At 62.3% G+C, this 20669-nt stretch overlaps 1 protein-coding gene across 3 annotated transcripts; it reads left to right on the top strand.

Annotated features, from left to right (window-relative positions):
• Positions 1-16: 16 nt before the first annotated feature.
• On the top strand, positions 17-20669 carry TNK2 (tyrosine kinase non receptor 2). Of its 3 annotated transcripts, none has more exons than XM_062498821.1 (16): positions 17-489; positions 9622-9799; positions 9937-10007; positions 11218-11430; positions 11520-11672; positions 11870-12147; positions 12223-12349; positions 12441-12587; positions 12940-13034; positions 15768-15962; positions 17395-17486; positions 17989-18033; positions 18250-19559; positions 19971-20066; positions 20156-20283; positions 20390-20669. In XM_062498821.1, the coding sequence occupies exons 2-16, from the start codon at positions 9637-9639 to the stop codon at positions 20394-20396; spliced, it is 3120 nt and encodes a 1039-aa protein (XP_062354805.1). In that variant the 5' UTR covers positions 17-489; positions 9622-9636; the 3' UTR covers positions 20397-20669. The 3 variants fall into 3 exon arrangements, with proteins under 3 accessions (XP_062354805.1, XP_062354803.1, XP_062354804.1); XM_062498819.1 differs by lacking the exon at positions 17-489 and adding an exon at positions 6047-6068; XM_062498820.1 differs by lacking the exons at positions 17-489; positions 17989-18033 and adding an exon at positions 6048-6068.

Below are 20669 nucleotides of genomic sequence, written 5' to 3'. Positions count from 1 at the left end.
GGAGTGCAGGAGCACGGCCCCAAGGTCCGGCAGGAGCAGGGCCTGGCCCGGCGGGCACAGCAGGAGCGCGGCGGGGGCCGGCGGGACGCGACGAGCTCCCCGGCCCGCGCCCGCTGGTGGGTGCGGCGGGGCCGGCAGGAGGAGGGAGAGGCCCGGGGCGGAGTACAGGAGGAGGGCGAGCTCTACCGGGGGGAGCAAGAGCACCCCGGCGGCAACCCCGGCCCGCGGACTCCGGCACAGCGCCCGAGCCGCAGGAGGTCCGCCAGGGTGTGAGGCCCTAGCCCGTGCCCGGTGCTCGCTGCCCCGGGGGTGATCCCAGCCGCGTCCCGGACCTCCCCGGCGTCGATCGTCGCACCCCGCCCCGGCAGGCGTGCGGGCTCGTCCCGCCTGGCATGCTGGCTGTCTGGAGTGCCGCCGTGCCCGTCCTCGCCCTCCGGTGACGCTGCAGACCCAGCGCAGGATGCGGTGGCTGTGGCGGTGAGCGCACAGGTAAGGAACGAGGCGCGACCCCGTGGTCGGGGGTGCTGCGAGGGTCAGGGGGGTTCAGGGCTTGGCACTGTGCTGCTGCCCGGTTCGCATCTGAGCGTGCCGGTGTGTTGGCACCGTGTCCCGTAGTACAGCGAGCTGCGGTGCTGCCCTCGTGCTCTGGCACTGCGGGACTGCTCAGTCCCGGCCGGCAGCATGCCCCTCCTGCTCCAGCTGCCAGGGCAGAGCAGGCAGCAGGGTCTGGTGTGAGTGGGTGCCTGGTGCCCTTGAACTCTCCTAAACCACAGCGGAAGCTGGGGGAAGGTTTTTTTTTTTTTTTTCCCCTGGAGAAAAGGCGGCTTTGCTCTTCCTCTTCCCTGGGCTCGTGGGAGCTGTGGCACTGAACAGAGGATCCTTGTCCTCCGGGGCCAGCCTCGGGGTGTTGTACTGCGGCCGAAACCCCGAGCGGCAGTGAGGTGCGGGGAGCCTCTGACCACCGGCCCAGCATGCAGCACCTTGGCTGTGTCCAGCCGTGTTGTGGCAATTTTTCTTTGAATAGTCAGGGGCTGTTCAATACTTTTGGTCTCTTTTGGTTTTGTTTTTTTTAAATAAAAATTGTAAGTTAAGCTTGGTAAGGTGGTGCTGAGAGTCCAAACAAGGATCCCACAGTGCCAGGCAAATCCTGCTCAGCTGACCCCTTGCCCACTCCGAAGCAGCAGCTTGGGAGGAGGTTTGGAGGTGGCCAGAGGAGCCCAGGCAGGGACAGTGTCTGTGGCGGCTGTGCTGGGGCTGGGCTGTCTGGGCAGGACAGGCTGGGGCAGAGCCTGGCGCTGGCACTTCCCCACACCCTCACCTCCCTGGGGCTGCTTGGTGCAGCGGGAACAGCGGGGTGTCCCGGTACTGCTGGGCTCCAGCACCGGCTCAACACCATGCAAAGGGTGTCCCTCTTGCCAGGTGCTGTGGGTTCTGGAAGTTGTGCATTTCCCTCTCTTACTCAGCCATTCACTGAGCTGGCTCAGGGCAAAGATTCGAACAAAGTTTTTGGGCTCTGGGCTTTGCAAAAGTCTCCTAAAAACAGCACCTGCCTCGTGAGGTGTCTTTGAGCAGCTCTGTGCTACCAGGCACCTCTTCAGGGAGAGGGTCCAGGAGGGACCTGGGGTGCTGTGCACCCATCCTCAGCTGTGGCCCCACTCCTGCTGCCAGCCCCGAGCCTATTGGTCCCCGCAGGAGGGGGGATAGAAGCAGCTTCCGCATCCCCCATCGGGCTGCGCTGAGGCCTGGGGGTGCCGGGGGGGGGGGGGGGGGGGGCTGTGCAGGCTGTGCAACCTGTTACCAACCCCTGGAGCTACCGGAGCCTCGTCAGCCAGGTATTTGTTAGTGCAGGGTGGGGTGTAGTGGGTATGGCTGGGGGGGCTGGCAATGCCTTCCTCCTCCTCAGGGAGCTGCCAGCCTGCTGTCCCACTGTGACTCAGCCTCCCTGGGGCAAGGGAGCCCCTCATAAGCAGAGGATCAGCCCTCACGGGACCATTAACTACTGTGAGCTTGTAGCTGAGCCCTGTCCTAACCAACTACAGGCTAGACTTGACACCGTGCCTGTTTCCCCCCCAAGAGGTCTCATCCTGCCCCTGAAGTCACCTGGATTTTGACTTCAGTTGTGTCCATAAGGGATGGTTGCTGTCAGGGGCAAAGCATCCTGGGAGGCATTGCCCACTTCTATGGGTTTTGGGGGGCAGGAGTAGGCTCTGCTTCATGCACAGCACCTGATTGAACAGGAAGACTTAGGAGAAAATCTTGTTCCATCACTTTGCTAGGCAGCCCTGGGGGAGGGCCACTGCTCAAGCTACAGCCAGGCTAATTAGGGTGTTGTCAGTTAGTGCTAATGACTGTCAAGTACTGAATGATCTGGCCTGGCCAGCATGCTGTGCTGTTCTGGTGCTGAGGAACTGCAGGGATTGAGCCTTCATCCCCGGCTTCCAGCTCTAGGGGTCCCAAGTCGCCTGCTCCCAGCCCAAAGGGGAGATGCTGCTGTGTGAATGGTGAGCTGACAAACTCATTCTGTGCCAGCTGCAGCCTGGCTCAAGGACACATCCTGTACTGGGGTGGAGATGGGGGTACTGCTGTCAGCACCCGCGGGGTGGAGGGGCCAGTTGGAACCAGGGCTCAGGGTGTGTCCCAGTGCCCCCCTTCCCTAGCAGGGCTGGGGACAAAGCTCACCTGGTGTTGAGTCTACAAAGGCTCTTCCAACTGCCTTGGCAGGATGAGTTATGTCTGGATACAGACTTCCCATACCTTAACCCCCCAGAAGTCTGGGGCAGACACCCAGGGGTGCTAGGCAGGGAGGCCCATTCTGAGCTCTCCCACTTCACGCCAGGGGGACCCTGTGACCAGTGTCACCTGAGCCCTGACATTTTGCCCCCTCACACACTGCCCAGTTCACCGTGACACTGGGGCTGGCACTGCTAAGGGATCCTTGCAGTGCTGTCCCTGTGGCCCAGGTGAGATCAATGTGGGGGGCCAGCAGGTACAAACCAGTCTTGCATCAGGGCAGGGTGACAGGGTCCCTACTGTGGCAGTGACACCAGGGTTTAGTGATGCCAAGGCTGCTGCCCTCTCCACCTCCCCAGCAATGAGGCTTTGTCCCCCAAAACACTGCACTGTGACCCTGCCTCAGTGGGAAAGCTTGGGGCTGAGGTGAGGATCAGTTATGGGGTCAGCAATTGCTGCCCATGCCGGCGAGCTGGGAGGTGCAAGACAAGCTAAGCCTGCCCCAGCTTGACCTGCGTAGCAGATTTAGCAGAGGAAAGAGGCTTAGGGAGAGGATTGGGGTTGTGCTGGGATGTTGGGGCCCTCCCACATGCCTGTGTCTTTCCTTCCCACACAGCCAGTGCTGCAGGCGGGGGCTCAGAGCAGGGGATGCTCTGTGCTAGAGGGCAGGATCAAGCCATGGGGCCAGGCTCTGGGAGCCCAGAGACGGCAGCGAGGAGGAACTTGGCACCTCGGCCTCCCCGGCCACCCCTGCCATGGGGATCACCAGCCCTCCGTGCTGGCCCCCCGAGACCTCCTGCTTGCTCCATCCAGCCAACCAAGCAGCATCAGGTGCCAGCACCGAGGGAGGTAAAGCACCCACTGGGATACGTGGGGTGGTGAAGTCCAGCAAGGGGCTGGGGATGGTCCCCAGGGAGCTGGCTGGTAGCAGCATCCCACAGGTGGGCAGGATGCAGGCAGCAGCGCTGCCTCTGGTTGGGAGCAGGGTGCATTTGTACGCGTGGATATGTGCATGTCTGCACACCTGCGCCGTGGCAGCCGGGCCGGGGAGTGTGTCACCACAATTTGGGGCCACCCTCGGGGCCTTGCCAGGGCTGAACAAGCCAGCCCGGGGTGACGGTGCGGCTGCTCTGCTGCTGCCGCAGTCGGTGAGATCACTTCCAGGCGACACAGCTGCCAGGAAGGTGGCAGGAAGGTGGCAGGCAGGCTGTGACAGTGAGCAGGGTGATGTGATGGAGGTGAGTAGGGGACCCCATTCCTCTCTGGGAGCTTGTTTTGGGGACCCACCAATTTCTGGGTCCCTCTGTGCGGGGCATGAGGGATGTTGTGGCACTGGTCCCAGGGATGTGGGGCTAAGTGTGGTGTCCCAGAGGGCTGGGGAGCACCAGTGTTCCCACAGAGGGAGGGACACCTTGTGTTCAGTGTGACTGTCGCACCCTGGAGGGTAGAAGACAGTGCACCCCATCCAGTGGTTGTCATTGTGGTGAGACCCTCCCGCAGGGTGGGAATTGCAGGCAGGTGAGTCAAGGCTGTCAGGGCACAATGCCATTTGTCCCCTTGTGGGGAGCCTAATGATTTTGGTGTCAGTTAAGCCTAGGCAGGCCGGGAGGACCCGACTTGTGGGTGTGTGACCCAAATCCATGCCTAGGGCTGTGGGGATAAGGGCTGTCCCTACTCATCCACACAGCATTGCCTTCACTGGGCAGGCTGGTGAGGGTTTTAGGGTAGCACAGGGCGGCTGGTTCCGGAGGGAAGGTGGCATAGCACGTGCATCAGTCACCGTCCTGTGGCGTGCCAGCACGGTGACGCCGGCGGGCCGTGCGCGGGGGCGGCTCGCTGCTCCCACGCCGCGGGCTCGGCCCGCCTCGGCTCCACGGCTGAGCTCACCTCCGTGGTATGGCAGGAGGAGTCGCCAAGGGGCTGTTCCCGCCCGGCCCCTCAGCCGGGGCAGATGCCCACCGGGATTGTGGGGGTGTTTGTTTCTCTGGAGCAGGGAGAGGGGAAAGGGAGGGCAGGACAAGCTCTTGTCCCCTGCCTTGGCACGCTGACAGCCTGGTGTCACTCCTTTGGCTACACCAAGTTCTCAGGGCTCCGTGGGCGGAACAGTGATGGGTCGTAGGGGTGCTTCTGGGGGTCAGAATGGGGCACTCATGCCCTGTGGCATTGGCATGAGAAGCAAATCGGTCTCTGGGGATTCCGCTGTGCCCCAAAGGACAGGCAGGTCAGAGGAGTCTTTGAGGGGGCTGTAGCTAACCCCCCCATCCCCCGATTTCAATCTGCTTGCAGCTCTGGTCCGGAGGCTGGGAGATGGACTGTGGCTAGGCACTAGTCCCGATGTGCAGGTGTGAGGGTTCCCCATCCCAGGGGGCTGGCTTCCTGCTGGAGGTTGTGCTAGCTGCAGCAGCAGTGGCAGAGGTCTAGGAGACCCCCAGCTCCCTCCGAGGGGGTGGGGGGAGAGGATTGATCCTGTCGTGGCCTTCGGACCCCCATCCCAGCAGCACCCCCGGGGCCTGGCTGCTGTCCCAGCCCTGCCGTGCTTGCGCCAGCGCTGCCGGTCGCTGCGGAGCAGCCATCTTCCCGGTGCATCCCATCCCCCTCTGCCTGCGCAGGGAAGCGGGAGGGATGCTGGGGGTACTGCCAGCGCCAGAGCCCCCCACATCCCTCTGCGGATGCCTCCCTACCCATCCTGCTTGCCATAGAGCCCCGGCTGCTTGACGATGGTCCCCCCTCATCCTCCTCCTCCGCCTGGCTGCCTGGTGCACCGTGCCGGGGCGCAGGGAGAAGGGGGCTGCGAGCGCGGCGCTGGCGGTGATGCCGCCACCTCTCCACTCAGGAGCCAGAGCAGGGACAGAAGGTGGGCGGCTGGGCTGCCGCGCCGGGAGGAAGACGGTGGTTCCAGGCTGGGATTGGGGTGAGGACAAGCGCTCAAGGGGCTGCCCCCCTTCTCTTTTCCCTTTTCATCTGCATCCCTCCATCCATCCCCCCCCAACCCCCACCATTGCTGTCGCGGTCACCTTCACCCTCTCACTGTTTTCCGGAACTGCAGCAACTTTCTGCCATGTGATCCCAAACTCAGCTCCAGCCCTCGCCGCCCCCAGGCAGACGCGGGCGTCTCCGCAGAGCCCCCCGCTCGCCGCTGCGCCGCAGCCGCCGCCTCAGCCATGGGCGAGAGATGCGACTACCAGCGCTTGAGCAGCGCCGAGGAGGAGGAGGAAGTGCACGGCCCCCTGCCCCACAGCTTCTCAGACAGCACCGGGCAGCGGGCCCTGCGGCTGGGCAGCAGGCGCCCCACGCCATCCTCCCGGCAGGACATCGCCCCGGGCATGCCGTGCCGGCGGGTCAGTGGGGGGGAATCTGTAGAGGGGAGCAGCGGGGGACACCTGGCTGAGCTTGATGGCCCCAGGATGAGCATGGGTTGGCAGCTGACAGGGAGCACAGGGCGTCTCTGCATGGTACCTCGCCTCTGGAATGTGGTGTACCCTACAGCATCGCGAGGAGCATGACACCCCCCCTTCCTTGCTCGGCTGTGCTTCCATCCGGACCCATGGGAGGGGGGCTGCCTGCTGCTTCTTGCTAGAGAAACAGGCATGGGGGGAATGGTGTGAGGCAGCGAGGCTCAGCCAAGCCTGGCATAGCTCGTGGGGGGGGGGGGGGGTGGGGGGCACGGTGCCCAGCACAGGATACCGTCCCCCAGGTGCAGTGCTGCAACCAGACGGGGGCCCCACAGGCTGCCATCCCCACATGGGGGTACTCCTGGGGGATGTCAGGCTTTTCATGGATTTGGGGAATGTGTAGGTGCAGGGGGCTTGAGGTGTAGGACCGGTATTGTGGTGTCATTAGGAACAGATGTAGTGGTGGGGAGGGAAGGGGGAAAGGTGGCAGGGCTGAACCCCCCCACGTGCCAGCTCGGACGGGTGTGTGCACTGCCAGGCAAGCGCGGAGGCGACGAGTGTGCCACAGCGGGGGTGGGCACCCGTGGGCAGGGGGCAGGCGGCTCCAGGTGTGCGTCGGGCGGAGGCGGGAGCGGGACGGAGCCGGCGGCGCCGCGGTGTTTGCGCACGTGCGGCCGGGCAGGGCGGCAGCCGGGGGGTGCGGAGGGGACGTGCGTGGGGGGCGGCTGCGGTTGTGCAGGTGGCGGGAGGCACGGGGGGATTGCTCCTGTGTGGTCCTGGGGTGCACGTGAGCGTCCTCACCACGCACCGTGCATGAGCCTGGGTGCACGTAGGGTGCATCCCTGGCGCTGCAGGGATGGGTGTGCATGGCAGGGGCGTGCAGCGCACCAAGGGCCGAGCAACGCCTGTGCCGCGGATCTGGGGGATTTGTGACTTCCCCACCTCAGGATGGGAGGATTGGCAGGACTCCTTGTCCAACTCAGAGTCGAGCTTGAAGGGTCACTCCCTGTGCGTGTGGATCTATAGCAGAGAGGGAAACTGAGGCACAGAACCTCCTGTGGCATGATGTGCAAATCTGGGTTCCCCATTCCGTTTTGGAAACCTGTACTCCCGATGTGAGTACTGAACTGGGCAGCCTCACCTGGGATTTGGGGGTGCGGGAGGCAGTGCACTGGGTTCCAGTCCTAGTGGGTGTCAGTTCTGCATGATGAGAGTGATGCTCTGTTAAGGCAGGTCACCCCCCCCCCCCACCCCTGGTGTCCCCTGAGCTGGGACGGGGGAAGCTGGCGCGTGGCAGAGATTGGTGCTGAGGGCACTGTGCCCAGTTGTCCCCAGTCAATGGGCTTCTTGTGCCCTGTGCTTCTGCTGCCGGGTGCCAGCTGGTATCCCAGTAGCAGTGGAAACCCCAGTGGAGACTCCTCCTGGGGATGCACTTTGGTCCCTCCTAGCTGCCCCCGTGGCACAGCAATGGCCACGGTTTGGGGGGTCCAGGCAGGCGGGGGCTGTGGCAAAAGGTTGCTGTGGATCTTTCCTCTCTCACGCTGTGGCTGCCGGAAGCTGTTCTCCCTGGGGAGCCTGCAGGCGGGCAGCACTGCTGGGGTTGGGTGCCAGTCCCACCAGGGAAGGGGAGCGAGCCCCAAGGTGCTGGTAGCACCCCACGGCACAGCCCCGTGGGGTCTGGCAGCTGGGCAGCGGATATGTTTGCCGAGCCAGAAACTCCCCCCGCAGTGCCCATCACCCTGGCATCATGCCTGTGGCCTCGGTTGGGGAGCAGAGAGCCGGATGTCTCTTCTGCCTCCCTCCCTCCCTGCTTCCTGGGGGGGAAACTGAGGCCTGGGAGCGTTTCCCAAGGCCGAAGCGAGTTTCCATGGCAATGGGAGCGGGGGTCCGGGCTCCCAGCTGCCGGCGACCGCCGAACAAGGGAGAAAGCGGGACATTGATGGGAGCCCGGCCCCTTGGGCGCACGTCCCAGCCCGGCTGAAAATAACCCTCCTGGGCAGCGCTGCGGGCAGGCGGCCGGGACCGGACCCCGCTGCCGGCGAGGGGTCCCCGGGAAGCGGCTCCAGCCAGGGGAGTGACCCCCAGCCCTGCCTGCCGCCACCCCCGCCCCGGCCCCGTTGCGTTGGGGAAGGGGAGGGCCGGCCGGCCAGAGGATCGAGAGCCGGATGGAAGGAGGGGCAGAGCCACAGCCCGCGTCTGGCCGACAGACAGCCCGAACCCCCTACCAGCTCCAGGGAGGTCTATGGGGCGGTCGAACCCAGGGGTCATCTCTGTAGAGCGAATGAAGGGGCTGTGGGTGCCCCGGCTGCAGTGAGTGGGCTCCGCCGTGGGACGCCGGCACCGGGGAAGGGACGTCGGCGGTGCCAGGGGCTGGCAGCCAGGCAGGATGCGACGCTTCCAGGGTTTGCACCGATCCTTCCCCTTTCTCACCCGCTTCCGCCTCTACCGAGTAAGTGCTGACCCTTGCCCCCGGCAGACCCTACGCCGGCCGTCACCCGGCACTGTCCCAGTCGCCTGCGGGCAGAGGAGCCGCAGCTCCCTTCGCCCCGTGTGGCCCTGCATGCCCCCATGCGCCCCCGTGCCCAGCTGCTCGCCGCGCCCGCCGTATTTTTAGCCCAGTGCCGAGGACTGTAATTGCGGTGACTCGGCCGACGGAGCCGAGCACAGCGGGTGAAGACGCCAGGAGCCATGTCGTCTCCCAGGGAAGATGAGAGGATGGAAGGGGCTGCCGCACTGTGGAGCTGGGATGGCGGGTCCCAACCTCCCATCTGCTCTCAGCAGGGGGAGGCAGAGCCATGTCACTTCCAGAAAGGTGGTTGTTAGAGTGGGAGAGAGCCGCGACAACAGGCAGGGATGGGGAGTGCGGGGGGAGCATGGGGCTCTAGCCCTTTTCTATGTCCTGGCATGGCTGGGGGCTGATGCCAGCAGCACTGGGGTGCTCTGTACTTCAGCGCTGGAGCAACACGACTCTCTAAAGGCCCAGATGTTCCTGTCTGCCCCCTCCCTGTGTCTGCCCAGTGGGGTGCTACCACCCATGGCAGAGGAGACCCACTGTGAGTCTGTACTACAACTCAGCCTGCACGCATGCCAGGAGGACAAGGTGGCTGTCCTCGCTGGGGACAGCTGTCACCTCCATGCTCAGCCCTTCCAGCTAACCAGAGGGAATTGGGCAGGTACATCTGTCCTGAGCTTCTGCCTCTTCCTGTGTCCTTGGAAACCCTGACCATGGGATAGCCTGTGCTGGAATGGAGGGGTGGGCTAGCATTTCTGTGGGCAGGACAGGGCAGACTGCGGGGGCCCTTCCTATCTCTGGGTGTCCTGCTGATGGGGGTGCCTCTCCCCGAGAGAGGTGGTGACAGGCTCAGGAGATGACTCCACTAGTATCCCTAACAGCAGCACCCCAGCCTTGGTTCAGAGCTCCTCTGGGTGAGTCCCCAGTGGGGATAGGGCAGAGGGGAGTGGAACAGGGTTGCCCCAACCTGATATTGTGTCCCAGCAGAGGCTGAGCTGTAGCATGCAGGCGGAGGAGGGCACGGACTGGCTGCTGGAGCTGCTCACTGAGCTGCAGCTGCAGCAGTACTTCTTGCGCATCCGAGACGAGCTCAACGTCACACGCCTCTCCCACTTCGAGTACGTCAAAAATGAGGATCTGGAGAAGATTGGCATGGGACGCCCCGGTGTGTACATCCCCCCCCCAAACCTCTCCCCTTACCCCTGGCAGGATGTGCAGTATCTTTTGGGAAGCCCACAGGAACATATGGGGCTAGAGGGGACCCCTACCCCACTGGTTTGTGACAGTCCCTGTGTCCTGCAGGCCAGCGGCGGCTGTGGGAGGCAGTGAAGCGGAGGAAAGCCATGTGCAAGCGGAAATCCTGGATGAGCAAGGTAGGGGTGGGAGAGGGACAGGTGTGGCAGAGAAACCGAGGCAGACAGGAAGAGCTGGACCCCTCCCTGTACCCTTTCAGGGTGCCTGGCTCTCCCACATCCCTGGAGTCTGACAGGGAAATGGGCAGAAGCGCCTGCCATCCATGCCCCGCCTGTGGTGACCCTGTCAGTGTGCGCCTCAGTCCCCCTCAGGCTCCTGGGTCACTTCCCAGAGAAGGACAGCCCTGTTACACCAGCACTTGGAAAATTAATTCCCCTCGTGTTATTTGCCTCTTTGTCAGGAAACTTGTTTGCAGTGAGTGAACCAGAGAGCCTTGCTCCAGACAGCTCTTTAGGCAGTGGTGGTGCCCAGGACACTGCCCACCCTGCTGCCTCACAGCAAGGGGGCAAAGCCTTGTATCTGCAGGCTGGGACACACTGTGACAGGGGACCTTGGGATGCTCACATATGCCCTGATGTCATCCCCTCCAAAGCTTGTACTGCTGGCACCTCTGGCACCCCAGAGGAGCAGAGTTTGGCAGAGCCCACTTTGCCAGTTGGGCGCTGGGCCATGGCCTCTCCCCTGCATGGCTTGTCTGTGCTGGGACATGGTGAGGATGGGCTTTTAATAGAAGGCTACTTCTATTAAAGAACAAATAGCAGAAATGCCACCTCCCACCCCAGATACATGCTGGGCCCAGCCCTTGCACATCCTGCATAGAGACTGGGATGGACCCTGTCCCATGGGGCACGTCATCTGTCCCAGCTGAGGGAGATGGGAGGACAACCCATCCTTTCTGAGTGGTGGTAGCCAGCACACATTGCAAAGCCCACATTGCTGCAGGGATGTGTCACCATACTCAGCCCAAGCTGGAGGTTTCTCTTGGCTTTGTGCCCAGGCACATTGTGTGGCCTCAGCCTGGCCAAGGAGTGCCCAGGGCCCTCTGGCTACTGGCCTGGTTTGCTGTGGCTGCTGGGGAACTGCTGCAGAGCTGCTGCAAGAGGAGCAACCTCTTCCCTCCACGGGAATCGCAACTCAGTGTGCTGGCAGCAGAATGAATGGAGCCTTCTCCCACAGGCAGCCTTCTTTGGGTCATCACCAGTTAGGGGTCATCACTAAGTTCCAGTGTGTACAGCCAAGGCAATGGGTTGTGCCAACACTTCTCACTTACAGATCCAAGGGCTTGGGGTCTTTCCATGCCCATGTTTCACCTTCCTCCACGTCCCACAGGTGTTCAGTGGGAAGCGCCCAGAGTCAGAGCTGCCACCCCAGCCCCAGAGTACCTTCCGCAAGCCTCCCACACCACCACCCCCTGAAGCTGGGGGCCAGCACTCCCTCACCTGCCTTGTGCGGGAGCGGGACCTCTCCATCTTTGAGAAGCTGGGTGATGGCTCCTTCGGTGTTGTGCGTCGTGGCGAGTGGTGCACACCTGCTGGCAAGATGGTGAGGGGCTGTTGTGGGGGGATGGGGAGCCAGGCAGTGCAACCACACTCGGGAATATACTTTAGAGCTCGTCCCTGCTTTCACCATAGCTGAATGTGGCAGTGAAGTGCCTCAAGACAGATGTGCTGAGCCAGCCAGAGGCACTGGACGACTTCATCCGGGAAGTGAATGCCATGCACTCCCTGGACCACAGGAACCTCATCCGCCTGTATGGTGTGGTGCTCTCCCACCCCATGAAGATGGTGAGTGTGGGGGGATGGGGCCCACCCCCATGACTGCCCCATGTGGGGGTCCCACATCATAGCATGAGCAAAGCCAGGCTGGATCTGTACCCCAAGTCCTCTGCTGGCATCCCCAGTGGGGCATAAGAAGGCTGGAAACCGGCCCAACCAGGGTGTCCATGGACTGACCTTCTTGCTGTCCTCATCCCATGGTGCAGGTGACAGAGCTGGCCCCACTCGGCTCTCTCCTGGACCGCCTGCGGAAGAACCAGGGCCATTTCCTCATCTCTACCCTGTGCCAGTATGCCATCCAAGTGGCCAAGGGCATGGCCTACCTGGAGTCCAAGCGTTTCATCCACCGCGACCTGGCTGCTCGCAACATCCTGCTGGCCTCCAATGAGCTTGTCAAGATTGGGGACTTCGGACTGATGCGGGCACTGCCCAAAAATGATGATCACTATGTGATGCAGGAGCATCGCAAAGTCCCCTTTGCCTGGTGAGCCTTGGGGAGGGGAAGACCTGGAGGTGCAGCATCCATGGCCTTCTGATGCTCATGTCCTTCCCCCTGTAGGTGTGCTCCTGAGAGCCTGAAGACACGCACCTTCTCCCATGCCAGTGACACCTGGATGTTTGGAGTGACCCTCTGGGAGATGTTCACCTATGGTCAGGAGCCTTGGATTGGCCTCAATGGCAGCCAGGTAAATGTACAGCAAGGACCTGCCCCCACGCATCATCCTGCTGGTGCTGAGGGGGATCTGGGACACCCTGACAGCACACCCTGTCCAACAGATTCTGCACAAGATAGACAAAGAGGGTGAACGGCTGCCGCGGCCTGAGGACTGTCCCCAGGACATCTACAACGTCATGCTGCAGTGCTGGGCACACAAGCCCGAGGACCGACCCACCTTCGTAGCCTTGCGAGACTTCTTGGTGGAGGTGGGTGAGCAGGGAGGGGGACAGGAGCCCCAGCACCCTGTCCTACCAGCTCTGCTCAAGCATGGATAGAGCTAAGAATATTGCCAAGGTGGGAGGTGACATGGGGGAGTTCAGGCCAGGCAGCCCTGCAGGCTGGGAGGTGGAGGATGGTGACATAGTCACAGTAGGAAGCACCTGGTTGCTGTCTTGCCATCACACACCCCAGGGATGTGACAGCTGAGGAGCAGCTAGTGGTGATGATATCCTTTGTTCATTTCTGGGGCCTCTCTGCCTTCCTTGGAGCTGGGCCTGGCCTCAAATGAGGATGGACATGGGGGGCTACATCCCCTATCTTCACCCACCTCTCCCCCAGGCTCAGCCCACTGACATGAGAGCGCTGCAGGACTTTGAGGAACCAGACAAGCTGCACATCCAGATGAACGACATCATCACGGTCATTGAGGGCAGGTACTGCACGGGAGGGTGGCAGGTATTGTAGAGAGGAGAATGGACTGGCTGCCAGCCTGCATTGGGATAGGGAATGGGGAGATTGTGGGCACTGGCAGAGCTGTGGGAAGCAAGGAGGGGGTGGCTCTGCCCCCAGCACACCTGGCCATGTACCCCACGGGTGGGCAGAGCTGGTATGTTTGTGGGCACCACAGCATCGTGGGGCCACCCCGCTGTGGGGGGCACAGCCCCACCAACACTGCCCACAGCCCTACTGGCACCATCCCTGCTGACTCACCTCACTGTGCCCGTGGGTTTGCCCCGGGAAACTGCACGCCCCAGGGCCGCTCCCTGCTGATAGCGGTGGGGACATGCCACCAGCACCCAGAGACGTGCTGCTGTCATCGGGCTGGGAGAGGCACCATGGGATTTGGTACCACCATGCTGGCAGAACCCGCTGTGCTGTGGCTCCTTGGTCCTTCCTGACCACACCAGGGCACAGCCACCCCCTCCACTGCCCCAGGGACCTGGGACTGAAGTAGGGGCCCTTTTGTCCCTGCATCCCTATCCCAGGATGTGCCTGTCACCTTCTAGCTGGGGGAGAGTGGGGACCTCTCAAAAGAGTTCGGTGTGCCTGCACTAGAGCCGGCCTCCCAACCCCGAGGGGAGGAGGAGGGCTCTGTTCCCGTCCCCTGTCCCCCGCCCCGGGCCGGCTCCCCGCGGTTAGTCACAACCCGGGGTGAATCAGGCCGGATTTGTGTGTCTGCAGGGACCGGCTGCTCCCGGTCCGCCGCCGCGGGGATGACTCTTCCCCAGGGTCTGGCGTTTTAATGGAGGGGAGGGGAGGGGAGGGGAGGGGAGGGGAGGGGAGGGGAGGGGAGGGGAGGGGAGGGGAGGGGAAGCAGCGTCGGCGGAGGGAGGGAAGGAGCGGCGGAGGGCGGTGCGGCCGCGCCAGAGCGCCTACATCGTCCCTGCCGCCGCATCGCGGCCGGGCTGCGGGTCCGCGCCCCCCGCCCCACCGCCGGCCCCAGGTGAGCCGCGGAGCGAAGGATGTAGCGGGAAGAGGGGCTGGAGGTTGCCCGTCGGTCGGGAATTGCCGGGAGTGGAGTAGAACCGGGGCGCAGCGTCCCCTGCCTCAGTTTCCCCGAGGGACGCTGGTCCTTGGTGACCCCCGGTGGGTAGGTTTTGGGGGGTGCGGACTCAGGGCACGCACGATGGGTTCAGCGGCCGGGGGGGGTGGCAGAAGCCCCACCGAGTGCCAGTACTCCCGGAGGGAAGCCCCATCCCCGTGCCTCAGTTTCCCCGGCAGCAGCCGCCTGCCTGTGGGGATGCCCGGGCATCGCTGGCGGGAGGGAGGGGGTAGCCTCCTGCCGGGGGCTGCATCCGGCCCTGCCGAGGCCGCCCGGGGCACCGTAAACACCCCCCACCCCTTTTCAAGCCCCTGCCTGTAGTTCGGCAGGCGCCGGGTGTGCGTACGTGTGTGTGGGCAGGGGCAGGGACCTCCCTGAAAGCCCCCCCGGGGACCCAGCCGCTCGTGGGAGGGGGCTGTCACGGAGAGAGAAGCCAGAGCAGCACCGAAGCGGGTTTGTGCCGGGTGTCCGAGTTCGGGTTTGGCGGGACCGAGGCTGTGAGCAGGGAGAGTGGAGGGATGACCAGGCTGTAGCATCCCTTCGTCGGGATGTGGCGGTGAGGGGCACAGGGAGGGCGAGTGGAGGGGACCTCCCGAGGAGGGAGCTGTTCCCGCATCTCCCCCTGCTGCGGGTGAGGGAGGATGCCCGGTACCGGCTGGGCTCTGCCGAGGGGTCTCGACGCTGAGTAAGGCGGCTGGCTGGCGGCAGCGGGGAGGTAAACAGGAAAAGGGCTGAGCCTGGTGGCCGGGGGTGACTCACAGGTGACTCCAGGAAACTGCGGGGCCCGTGCCAGCCTCGCCAGTCCGGCATCCACACTGCCACTGCCCCCTGCCCACAGCACACCCTGCCCACGGGGAGTGGAGGGCCCTGACAGGCAGGGGGGTAGCTTAGGGTTGGAGCCCCCTCCACCATTTCTTTGGCACAGTGCTGGGTGGGGTACACCACTTGGGATGCCTTGCGCTGCCCCATCCCTTTTCCCCCCACCAGTCCCTCTGGGCTAGATGACCACCTCATCCCCCCCAGAATTGGCTGCATCCTGGGCAACTCCTCGGGGGCACAGTGGGGACCAGTACCCCATAGTGGTCTAGGCCACTCAGGTGGCTCCTCTAAGATTGACAGCGTAAGCCTACCAGCTGTCTTTCTGCCAATCTCCCCCTGCCCGCACGAGCCTGCAAGGGGCTCATAGATAATGTAGGAACAGAGTAAGGAAGACTCCACAGATGGTTGTCCTATCACTGGCCCCCCATCAGATGCCCCTGTGCCATCCTTTAGTGGATGGGGCACAGAGGGATTGGTGACAAAGAGCTCTGTGCAGGCATCACCCCAAGGCTCTTGTGTAACTTGAAGCAGCAAGGAGGAGGAAGTGGCATATCTTCTGGGACACAAGCATGGAGCTTTGTTCCCCAGTACTTGCATTCCCAGCACCACCAGGTGCAGGGACCATGTGGGGTGGGAGCCAAAGTGTATTGCTGGTGTAGATTGGGATCCTGGGTGCCTTCCCGGTTGTGTCATCGCCTGCCTTCGTGCACTTGGACAAGTCACCTTGCCTCCTCCCCATCCCTGGGGCAGGCGCGTGTCAACCTTCCATCCCCTCATCAGTAACGAGGTCCTTTTTATTCCTTAGGGCCGAGAATTACTGGTGGCGGGGTCAGAATAAACGGACCCTAAAAGTGGGCCAATTTCCCCGAAACACGGTGACCTCGGTGGCAGGGCTGTCAGCCCACGACATCAGCCAGCCACTTAAAAACAGCTTCATCCACACAGGCCATGGAGACACCAACCCGCAGCACTGCTGGGGGTTTCCCGATAAAATTGATGAGTAAGAAACTTTTTGTCTTCTCTGCATCCTCTGCCTGCTCCCTCCTTTTCCCCCTGCCCACTGGGCTTGGGAGCAAGACGCGGCTTGGCTACTGCCCCCCTCTCTCCCCATGAAGCATCTCTTTCTGCCCCTGCTTTATTGGGAATGGTGGCTCTGGGTAGGGTCCCTGCAGTTGGACTAACTTCCTTGCCTCTTCCTACTAATGGGCTTAGGGACATAGGGGGCTGCTGTGCTTGTGGCTGGCTCAGGGGGGAGACCTTTGTGGTTGTCTGGGGGCAGGGAGACATCAGTAAGCACCACCCCAGAGGTGGCCACAGTACCCCAAAACACTTTTGGGGTGTTCTAGGGCTGCTAAATGTGTGTGGCTTGCAGCCTGTCCCCACGCTTCTAACAGCATGAGTCTTTTTGAAAAGCAAAACGTGAAAAAAATCCACCAAAATGATTTTTTTCTCCACCCTGCTCTGTCAGAAGACACATGGCTGGAACATGATGGGGGGAAGAGGGGCTGGGTGCTTGTGCTCCAGTGTCCCACATATTCTCTGCCAGGTGGGATTGGTTGTGCGACAGGAAGCAGGAGCGTCTTGGCAGGAAGCATGTGGGGGTCTCTCCCAGCACTGGGCTGGAGGGATGTGGGAGGTCAGTGTGGTAGGGGACAGGATAGGATTTCAAAAACTGGAAAGCTCCTGGTGGGTAAGGCCAGCTCCTGTGCTAGGCTCAGTTCATCCCCTGGGATCATGATCCTGACTGCTGTTTGTTATCCCAGGCCTGGGACAGCTCTGCCAGTGCCCTCAGTCCCAGCCTGACCCCTCCACAGCACCCTGTGTCATGGGCTGTGCCGGGGGCCCTCGGAGGGCTGAACCGAGGCGCCGCGCATGCGGATCTGGCTCGTGCCCCAGCAGGCCTCCCCGCGCCCCACTGCGTGGGCACGGGCGCTGGGTACGTGCTGCCCGGGCTGCCGAGAACTCACCGAGCTCGGCACACACCCAAGCCTTCAGGCTGTGCCAGCTCCCGCCGGTTCCCTGGCTTGCGACGGCTCGCCTGGGCCTCCCGGCACCCACCGGCATGCGGTACCGGGGCGTCCTGCCTTGGGCACAGCATCGCTCTAGTACTGGAGGGCTATCCTGGCCACCACACGCTGCACAAGTACCCTGGACACAGTGCCCTGCTTGCAGTCCCCTGGGCACAGCGCAGGCAGCCGCAGGTGCACGCGGAGCCGGAGATGGGTGGGATGATACTGGGATGGCACCAGGCTCTGTGCTGTAGCACTGGAAGCCTGTGGTGTGTGTTTCCCCAGCACTCACAGGAACAGTACTCACCAGGCATGATTGTGTGGTGGAGGAGCTGTGGGATGTCCCAAGGCACAAACCTGGGGAGCAAGGGGTTCTTAACGTAGCCCTTGCTGACTCCCAGGCATTCTTTTCTCTCCTCACAGGCTGTACCTGGGAAATCCCATGGACCCTCCTGACATTTTAGGTGTGGATCTGAGTGCTGCCAGACCTACACAGCTTCCAGGGAGGGCTAAAAGTGAGTGGCTTTTCTCCTTCCTCCTGCCCTTCAGCTGCGTAAAGCCCTGATCCCTGTACCCTGCTGTCAGCATGATGGGCTGGAGCCTCTCCTTTCTGTCTCTCTGCTGGCACTTGCTTTTGCAGAGTGGGGGGAGCTGGGGTGATGGGGTGTGTTGTCACCTGGCCATAGGTCACTGCCAGCAGCGTGGCCGGCTGGTGGCTCTGCCTGGCTGGACTCTGCCCTGCTGCCCTTCGTCCGAGTCCCTTGTCCCCTCCCAGCTAACTCCCCAGTGCAGGGCATCTCAGTGGAGTTGCCACAGGGAGGAAGCTCAGATGCTGTGCGTATGCCCCAATCCCCATAAACTTAGTTTTCCCTTGGGGGGTCTTCCCACCAGCATCCTCCTCATGTCCCACCAGTGAAGGAGGACACCACAAAGCATGCACCTCATTAACAAGCACCCTGGCTGCCGCTTCTATGTTCACCCTATGCTTCCCCTTCTCTTGGGTTCTCTCTTCTGCAGGGCAGCCTCCTCCACGCCCACCTCAGCCTACCGTCCTGCTCACCAGTAAGTTGGGCTTCTTTGTGTGCTGCTCTCCCTTCTTCATATCCTCTTTCTTTTCTCTGTTACCTGCCTGGCCTGGGGCAGGCGCCCTGGTATGCCTTAGGAGCAAAGAGGGCTGAAACTATGGGGTGGTTTGGGGGTTTGGAGATGCAGATGCACCTTCTTGCAGCCTAGGGATGGGTGCTGGGACCCTCACCATCCCTCTTTGTCTTCTTCTAGAACCTTGCTACGACCCAGTTAGTGAGGAGGAGGAGGGTCTGCCAGGGGGTCTCCGGAAGCTCTGCCTGAAGAAGCCAGGCACAGGGAAGGGTCTGTGGCCAGTCAAGCCATCAGCACGAGTACCGGGCACCAAGGTGGGCGAACGGCAACCTGGACGTCTGGCAAGTGAGGGGCCGGCAAGCAGCGAGGTGACCCTCATTGACTTTGAGGAGGAAGTGCCCCAGGGTAGCCCCTCTCCAGTGGGGGAGCTGACAGCCCCGTCATTAGCCAAGCTGGCCATGGAGGCCTGGTCTTTGCTGGACAAGACCCCACCACAGAGCCCCACACGAGCTCTACCTCGGCCTCTCCACCCCACACCAGTGGTGGACTGGGATGCCCGGCCGTTGCCCCCACCACCTGCCTATGATGATGTGGCACAGGATGAGGATGATATTGAGGTCTGCTCTATCACCAGCCCCCGGCAGGGCAAGACCAACTATGGCTTTGTGGATGAGGGTGAGCGAGGACCAGCACTGGAGGACAACCTCTTCCTGCCCCCCAAGGAGACCAAACAACCCAGCATGACACAGACTACCGAGCTCTTCGAGGAGCTGCAGCAGGAGTGCATGAAGAGGCTCAACGTCCCTCTGGGACCGGCTGCACCAGCTGACGACAAGCCCCAGATCCCTCCCCGTGTCCCAATCCCGCCCCGGCCCCTTCGCCGGAATGAGCCCGGGCGCTGGTCAGGGGACCTTTCCCCAGCTTCGGGGAGCGAGGAAGACCGGCCACCCCAGATCCCCCCACGGGACCCACTGTCCCAGCCCACCTCCCGGACACCCAGCCCCATGGCTCTGCAGGTGGGCTCCCCCCAGCAACGTGCTGCCCTCTGCTCCTGCCTCTCCACCTCACCAGGGAAGCCTATGCCCACCACACAGAGCTTCGCCCTCGACCCTAAGTACGCCACCCCCAAGGTCATCCAGGCACAGGGCAAGGACTGCTCCAAGGGACCCTGCATCCTGCCCATCGTGAAGGATGGGCAGAAGGTCAGCAGCACCCACTACTACCTGCTGCCCGAGCGCCCTGCCTACCTGGACAAGTATGAGAAGTTTTTCAAGGAGGCAAAAAGCCCCGAGGAGGTGCCAGCATCCCGCCAGATCACCACAGCTACCGTCCGTCCCATGGTGCAGCAGCCATTGCCAGACTGCAAGGCCAACTTTTCCTCCAACAACAGCAACCCTGGGCCCAAGTGCCTGGTGAAAGCCTCCTGCAGCCTCCAGAAGATCGTTTATGATGGGCCAGATGTTTGCCATCCTGCCGACAAGATTCGGCTGGTAAGTGTCATCCCCCAGCATCCATGAAAAGTGGGCTCACATGGGTAAGAGTAGCCATGGGCTCACTTGAGGGTGAGTGCCTCAGTGCACTCAGTTTTTCAAGTTCAACCCCAGGGGATTGCCTGCAAGAAAGCCCCAGATGTGCAGGGAAAATGGGAATTGAAGGCCCTGGAGAGAGGGAGTGGATGCTGCTGTGGTCCCATTGGTCTCTCTAGGCTGGGAATATTGTGGCCCATCCAATCCCAGGAGTGGTTTAAGATCCCAGAGATGAGAATGATCTGAGCTCCAGGTTGATAGCACTCCCTGAAGACTGAACCAGGGATGGAGGCAGCCCTGATGGTCCCCTGCTTCAGTCATGGGCTTCTTGTTGCCCAAGGGTGGCAGCAGACAGTGACCACAAGCTCCCCCCAGGTGCAGGACACAGTGCACGGTGTGACCACCGAGGAATGCCAAGCAGCCCTGCAGAGCCATGCCTGGAGCATCCAACGGGCTATCCAGTACCTGAAGGTACAGCACACCCCTGTTCCCTTGTCCCGGCTCCAGCAAGAGAGGTGGCACTCCTGTCACCCCTCTGGCCATGCCATGTCCCCTTGCAGGTGGAGCAGCTCTTCTGCCTGGGGCTGAAGTCTCGTGGTGAGTGCCAGCGGGTGCTGGAGATGTTCGACTGGAACCTGGCACAGGCCAGCTCCCACCTCCTCGATCCCTACAGCGCCACCCGCCAGAAGTAGGGACATCAGTGTTTTGGGGGGGGCGGTTCTCTATACCACACTGCTCTGGGCAGACTGGCACTGTCGCCCTTCCTGAGTTCATGTCCTGTCCTCTCCTTACAGGTGGTGACAGCAGGGACGGGGCGAGCGGTGTCGGATCCGGAGCAGGCATCTCACAATGGGGCCGGTCCTGCTACCTCCACCCACCCAACCTACTGCAGGACTATGGACTGAGCCCCCACTTGAGGGTGGAGACACCCCAAAAGGGACCCTGCCTAGTGCCACAGACTTTCCAGGGTGCTTGTGCCCTGGCCTTGGCAATGGGCTCCATCCCCTGGCCCCTTGTTGAATTGTTTTTGTAAAGAGAAATGTAATTTTAATATATATGTTATGTATATGTATA

Source organism: Cinclus cinclus, chromosome 10, assembly GCF_963662255.1.
Source record: "Cinclus cinclus chromosome 10, bCinCin1.1, whole genome shotgun sequence".
NCBI lineage: Eukaryota > Metazoa > Chordata > Aves > Passeriformes > Cinclidae > Cinclus > Cinclus cinclus.
This window is presented reverse-complemented; position numbering and strand designations above follow the sequence as displayed.